Source organism: Orycteropus afer, unplaced genomic scaffold (genome assembly GCF_000298275.1).
Source record: "Orycteropus afer afer isolate SDZICR_OR568_19922 unplaced genomic scaffold, OryAfe1.0 scaffold00080, whole genome shotgun sequence".
In the NCBI taxonomy this organism is placed as follows: Eukaryota; Metazoa; Chordata; class Mammalia; order Tubulidentata; family Orycteropodidae; genus Orycteropus; species Orycteropus afer.
In genome coordinates, this window is record NW_006921667.1 from 10,059,073 (window position 1) to 10,066,205 (window position 7,133).

A 7,133-nucleotide genomic window follows, 5' to 3' on the forward strand; every position below is an offset into this window, starting at 1 on the left:
CCCTTGGAGCAAGCAGGTGGGTTTGAACGGCTGACCTTCTGGTTAGCAGCCAAATGCCACCAGAGCTTCTTAGTAGGGGCTCAGTAAATGTTTATCACATGAATGGATGAAGAGCTTTCCATCTCTAGTGCTGCTAGTGCTGGGGGGGCAGGGTGCACTCTCCCCCATCTCCAGCACTTTTCCTCTTTGCCTCCTGTCCTGTGGCCCTGGGAGAAACCAGGTTGCCAGCAGAGGCATTGCTACCCATGGTTCTACCTGGAGCCTCCCCTCCATCTCTGCCAGTGAATACATATTGCTGTCTTTGCTTCTCTCTCTGCTTCTCTCTCCCTCTGTCCCCCTCCCCCTCCCCGTCCTTATCTTTCCCAGGATTCGGTCTCCATGGCGACTCACCACCTTGGCTTGCCTACATCCCAGCCTCTGCCAGAGATTCTGAGCCCAGCCCTGTCCCTCCCTCCTCCAAAGCCCTGGTACCCGCAGTCCTTGTCTCCTCCCTCTGGGGTGAGGCCAGAAGCAGCCCCCTCTCTCCCGACTGTTACATTCATTTTCTAGCTCAAATCTGAGTCAGGGAGACAGGGAGTCAGCTCCTCTGAGGAGACTGTCCTCCTACCCCTTCCCCCACCCTCCACCTGCCACAGCCCTTCCAGGAGAAAAGCCATCCTTGCCGGCTAGTTGGAAGTCTCTTGGGCCTCCTCTCTCTGCATCCAGACTCTCTCCCTACTCCGTCTCCCATGCCGAGGTCCACCTTGTCAGTCATTTCCTTTTGTCATCGGCTTGGCAAACAGGCAAGTCTTTAGATCTAAGACCTGAAGAAGAGGCTGGGTATGGGAAGGGGCCACCTGGGGACGAGGAGATGGGTCTGAGAGGGAGGATGAGGAGCCACTGGAGACCAGGTTTAAGATAGCAGCCTGCAATCTGTTCTAAATGTCTTTTTTAATTTTTTTTTTTTTTTCTCCAAGGAGAGAAAATGGAGCTTCATGGGAAGCACCAGCAACAGTTCGTAAGTAACAGGGCCTGCTAGCATTGGTGGTACAGGGACCTGGATAGCCACAGCCGGGGATGGCTAGTTGGGGAATATCAAAGTCTGTGGCCAAGCCTCTGGAGGCTGTCCTGGGGGTATAGAGAAGCAGAGGCTGGATCTGTAAGGTATTGAGGGAGGAGGGACAGGGAAACAGGTAGACACTGCTGAGAAGCAGATTCTAGCTCAGAGCAGGAGTGGGAGGAATTTTCTAAGAACCAGAGTTATCTGGCCAGCCAGGGATGGGCTGCTCTGTGCATCAGGGGATCTTACCCCCTCCTTCCATCCCCATAGCAGGAGGCATGTTTAAACTGCTGCCAAAATGCTGTAGGGACATCACTCCTGGGGGAGGGGGGCAGTGGAAGTCAATGAGTCCCTGGAAGAACATTTGCAGTAGAAGACAATGGGATTACAATGAACATTTGTGCCAAAGCATTATCCCAGTGGCCCAAGGAGGCAGATGCTATCCCTCTTCTTGGAAAATTAGGGAACCGAAGCCCAGAGAGTTGAAGGAACTTGCCTGAGGCTGCATAGCTGGGCTGGCATGGAGATAGGGTTTAATCTAAGCATTCTCATTCTTGGGGTCACACCCATCACTGCTCTGCTGCCCCCACGCTTGAGTCCCCAGGTTATGGGATGTGAGTCAGTGAGGAATGGATAGAGCTTTACCTCTCTGGGAGCAACTATATCTGTCCTTGGAGGCCCCAGAACTAGAAGCAGCACAAAGGGGTGCAGAGCAGAACCAGGTCCCCACCCCAAGACATCAACCTGCCCCCCAGATCTCTGGCCCAAACCCCTTGCACTGACATCCTACATTTAAAGTCTTGCTCTGTCCTCCAGGTCTCACTCACCATTTCCAAAGTTGGAATTAGGCTTGGTGTCCCGGCCTGTGGAACCCCAGGAGCTCCCTGCCTGTGCCATCTGCCTGGAGAGGCTGTGTGAGCCTGTTTCACTCAACTGTGGCCACAACTTCTGCACTGAGTGCTTCAGCACGCACCGCGTCCCAGGCTGCCAGCTGCCCTGCTGCCCCGAGTGCCGCAAGATATGCAAGCAGAAGAAGGGGCTCCGCAGTCTGGGAGAGAAGATGAAGCTGTTGCCACAGAAGCCACTGCCTCCTGTGCTACAGGTCCAGGATGAGGCCTTATCATTGGTGGGAGACAAAAAGGGCTCTGGGTCTGATCTGAGAGGATCAGATAGGTGATCTGTGGGTGGCTTTGGCCCTATCCTAGAATGTCAGGATGAGGGATACAGTTCCAGGCTGGGGTCTAATTGCCAGCGTCAAGTGCTCAGGGAACCAATCTTTCTCTCCCACAGGAGACATGTGATGTGAAGGCTGAGCCACTGCTGCTGGTGCGGATCAGTGCTTCTGGGGGTCTCATCCTCAGGATGGGGGCTGTCAACCGTTGCCTGAAACATCCTCTGGCCAGGGACACTCCAGTCTGCCTTCTCTCTATACTGGGGGAGCAGCGCTCAGGGAAATCCTTCCTCCTCAACCACTTGCTTCAGGGCTTGCCAGGCCTGGTGAGGGCCAGCCAAGGTGGTGGGGAGGGGTGGTCCCAGCCTGGCTTCTGAGAGGGAAGAGGGCCTGGGATCCTGGAGATGGAGACAAGGAATGGACAAGCTAATGCTGTCCCTTCTCCCCTTGTAGGAGTCGGGCAAGGGTGGCTGGCCAAGAGACGGAGGGCCCCCGCAGGGGCTCAGGTGGGGGGCCAGTAGCCTCACCAGGGGCATCTGGATGTGGAGCCGCCCCTTCCTGCTTGGGAAAGAAGGGAAGAAGGTGAGAGGGAGGAAGGGCAGAAGGAAGCCAAGACAGTACTGAGAGGGGAAAGGGAAGAACCAGGGTAAAATCAGGGATGGACAAAGAGGAGGGCAGTCAAGAAAGGACCCTTGGGGGTAAGGAAGAGGAAACTGAGTGGGACAGAGGCAGGCCTGACCCCTGATTGCCTCCCACCCCCCATAGGTGGCTGTGTTCCTAGTGGATACTGGAGGCACCATGAGCCCTGAACTGAGCAGAGAAACCAGAACCAAGCTATGTGCTCTCACAGCCATGCTGAGCTCCTACCAGGTGGGGAAGGCCCTTCCCCACATGAGCCCCTCCAGCTGTGATAGACATGTCATGGCACAGTCATTCCAATCTCACAAGCTCCCTGCAAGAGGAGTAAAATGGTCCCAGTTGGTAAAGGTGGGAGAATGGGTCTTCAAAGGATGGGTCAGATGTCCCTAGGGGTCTGTAGGATCATGATTCTATTTCCTCAGCATGCCTTCTGTACTTCAAGGAAAGCACAACTCTACAGCTACAGCTCGAGAGGCCACACTGGGTCTCTCCCGTGTTCTGAGGACCACAGACTTCCTGAGTGCTCCCTCCCCACCTGGGTTTCCCAGTCTCACTTTGTCTTTCCAGACCACTTCCATCTTGTTTTTCTCCTTGGTTCCAGATCCTTAACACCTCCCAGGAACTAAAAGATACAGACTTGCAATACTTAGAGGTTAGGAGACATTTCATCTTTGAGGGGTACCACCTCACTCCTACCCTTACCATATGGCCAGGGGACTGGACTGGGTGGAATTAGGTCCATTCCCGTTCTGACCTATATTGTACGCCTCTTGAACTAAGATGGAGAAGCCCAAGGGGGCTGGTTTGGGGAGAGGCAGGAAAATTCCAGATCTGGGAAATGGGAAGCTTGGTTCCTTTAGAGGGCACAAGGGGCTTCAGATGTGCCATAGTCCTCAAAATGGCCCTTCTGTGACTCTACTGTGCCCTGCCCCCAGATGTTTGTCCACGTGGCTGAGGTGATGGGCAAGCACTATGGGATGGTGCCAATCCAGGTGAGACACCCCTTTCAGGAGTCTTCATCCTCAGACCTGGACACCCCCAGCAGCTGGTGTTAGGACTCCTCCTCTCCCCTTCTCTCTCAGCATCTGGATCTCTTAGTTCATGACTCATCCCGTCCAAAAAAGGCAGGGCCGGGGCACATGGGTGACATCATCAAGGTGAGAGATGTAGAAGGAAGGGGTACCTGGCCTCTGGTAGGGGAGGAGGTTGATGGGCAGGCTGGACTGTAGGGGAAGCTGAGAGGGGTCCTAAGAACATGAGGCTGAAAGTGTTTCTGAATGCTTCTGAAGTTGTCAGGCAAATACCCCAAGCTTCAGGAGCTGCTTCAAGGGAAACGAGCTCGCTGTTACCTGCTGCCTTCTGCAGGGAGGAAGTGGCCAGACAAAGGCCATGGAAGTCCTGGTGGTGAGTGTCCCCTGGAGCAAAGACCTCCGTGTGCTGCTGCCCAGTTGCCCCTGCTTGGGCTGCCCTGGCCAGAGCCCTCCCAGTGTTCAGCTTCTCCTTCATAGAGCCTGTCATGTCTCAGTCCCATATCCCCCTCTTCAGAGCCAGAGGAGGATTTTGGCAGCCTTCTTCATGCCTACATTGCGGATGTGCTGAGTGCAGCCCCCCAGCATGCCAAGAGCCGCTGCCGGCAGCCCTGGAGTGAGGGACGAGCCATTGCACGGGCGGACAGATGCCTGCTCACTGGGCAGCAGTTAGCTCAGGAAATCAAGGTGCAGAAATGTCCCTCCCTGCCCAGCCCTCAGCCATCTCTGTGGCTGCCCTGACCCCTGCAACTTCTCCACAGAACCTCTCAGGCTGGATGGGGAGGACAGTGCCCAGCTTCACCTCTCCAGAGGAGGTAGGCACTCCCAAGAGGACAGTGGGGCCCAGAGGGAGGATACTGGGCTAGGAGGGAGGATGTGGGCTTGGGAGCAACTGTGCTGAGGTCTTGGTCTGAGAGTGGAAGCAGCAGCCTGTCTGGCTCAGGAGAAAGGAGAGTGGCAGCCGGGCTTTCTTGTGGACAGATGGCTGCCCAGCTGCATGACCTAAGACAAGTGGAAGCTGCCAAGAAGGAGTTTGAGGAATTCGTGAGGCAGCAGGTGAGACTGTATGGGAGCCATGTAGGCCATGCTGGGAGAGGGTGCCTGGACCTCCTACTCAGGACCATTCTTTTCAACCCCTCACCCAGGACTTGGCCACCAAGCGCATATTCTCTGCCTTACGAGTGCTGCCTGACACCATGCGGAACCTGCTGGCTACCCAGAGAGATGCTGTTCTAGCGAGGCACAGCATGGCCTTACAGTGCCAAGGGAGAGAACAGACCTTGGAGACCTTGGAGGCAGAGCTGCAGGCCATGGCCAAGGTCTTCATGGACACTTATACAATGCGGTTCTGTGGCCACTTGGCAGCTGTAGGGGGCGCTGTTGGTGCCGGGTTCATGGGTCTGGCAGGTGGAGTAGTGGGTGCAGGCATGGCGGCAGCAGCTCTAGCTGCAGAGGCTGGCATGGTGGCAGCTGGAGCTGCAGTGGGGGCCACTGGAGCAGCTGTGGTGGGAGGTGGCGTGGGTGCTGGGCTGGCTGCCACTGTAGGCTGCCTGGAGAAGGAAGAGGATGAGAGAGTTCAGGAAGGGGATCAAGAGCCCCTTCTCCAGGAAGAGTAGGAAGCGTTAAAAGGAGGGCAAGTTGTGGGGGTGGTGGGGAGGAGTTTCAAGGGGCCCAGATGTACCACTCTGCCCTGTTTGAATGCCCAGTGTCCAAGTGGCTCCAGGAACCTAGGTAGGTTTCCCTAGGCCAAGAAGCAGCATTTGGGGGGTAGGAACCATCTCTGGTTGTAGATAATTGCTAATCTGCCATCCTTTCCAGGTATACTTGAACCCAGGGTCTCCTGTCACTATTAAAGCCCTGCCCTCCCAACCCTGCTTGTATTGTAGGAAGGTCAAGTGTCCCCATCTTGGAAGCCTGTCCTTGGGTCGAGTGACCTCAATGTTGAGGAGCTCAGGGGGGAGGGAAAAAGAGGAGAAGACTGAATACTAGGCTAACTGCCATTGTGGTTCGCATGGAGAAAGAGGATGAGAAGGTGCAGGAAAGGGATCAAGAACCTTTTCTCCAGGAAGAGTAGGAAGCCCCAGGAGGCGTTACAGATGTGGGAAAGATGTGCGGGTGGTGAAAGAGATGGGTGTGGTAGACAGTGGCTGAAACTACAAAGCAGAGAAACCTGCTTCAGAGACTTCCCAGAGCTGCTCCAGATGGCTGCCTGGCCACTCCCACATTCTCCATTGGCCCTAGCACCCAAGGAATTGGTATATGCACCTTGTACTTCCCTTGCCCTTCCTGGTAGATTTGCCATTGCTGGATGTGTGTTAGGAGCTCTGGTAGCATAATGCCTAAGGCATCTGACTGCTAACTAGAAGTCTGGTGGTTGAAGACTGGGTGATCTACTTCCATAGTGATACCACATTGGAAACCCAAGGAACGGTTGCTATGAGTTGGATCCGACTCCATGGCAGTGAGTTTTTTTTTTTTTTTTTTTTTGGGGGGGGGGTTATATGTTTTCCACAAGTCCGTACTCTGAAATACTACACAGCAACAGGTTAAATGCCAGAGAATAACAACTTTGATTGCGTTCAATTTCAGCCTGACAGCCTTTATTATAGTACCAGTACCAGGTGCTGTCGAATTGACTCCAACTCATGGTGACTCCATGTGTGTCAGAGCAGAACTGTGCTTATAAAGCTTTAAATGGCTGATTTTCAGAAGTAGATTGCCAGACCATTCTTCTGAGATGCCTCTGGATGGACTTGAACTTCTAACTTTTCAGTTACCAGCCAAATGCTTAACTGTTTGCACCACCCAGGGACCTCACCTTTATACTAGATTCTAACAAAGCCCTGCAAAAGAAAGTAAGGTGGGAAAACTCTACCCTCATGCACTCCCTTTCTCCCCTGTGATTGTGAGCAGGTACCTCTCTTCTATCTTAGCAGGAGATCTTCGTGCAGCTCCCCAGACACCAGGGTTCCACAAGGAACTTGAGGGCAGGTTTCCCCTGAGTCTCAGGGCTCAGTTCTGCAAGGAAGACTTCCATACTATACACTGTAAAGGGTTAATGGGCACATTGTATGGAAAATAAAACATGTGTGCTTGAATGCCAGCTTCTAATAAGTTATTGAATAGAGTTCAGCCCTGAGAGGACTTTTAGAGGGAGGAGGAGATGACCCATGGAGCTCCACTGCTGAGATCTGTGGTTGGAAAGAGGGAGACTTTGAAACACAAAAGCAGTCTGGGGGCTGAATATCAGGTCCCC

The 7,133-nt window shown here is 54.0% G+C and overlaps 1 protein-coding gene across 1 annotated transcript; it reads left to right on the forward strand.

Annotated features, from left to right (window-relative positions):
- The first annotated feature begins 728 nt into the window (after positions 1 to 728).
- Positions 729 to 5,493, forward strand: RNF112 (ring finger protein 112). Its single transcript, XM_007941483.1, has 14 exons — positions 729 to 782; positions 957 to 997; positions 1,856 to 2,141; positions 2,330 to 2,536; positions 2,664 to 2,792; positions 2,976 to 3,080; positions 3,451 to 3,501; positions 3,785 to 3,841; positions 3,932 to 4,006; positions 4,139 to 4,253; positions 4,395 to 4,564; positions 4,639 to 4,692; positions 4,859 to 4,933; positions 5,023 to 5,493. The coding sequence occupies exons 1-14, from the start codon at positions 729 to 731 to the stop codon at positions 5,491 to 5,493; spliced, it is 1,890 nt and encodes a 629-aa protein (XP_007939674.1).
- The last annotated feature ends 1,640 nt before the right edge of the window (positions 5,494 to 7,133 follow it).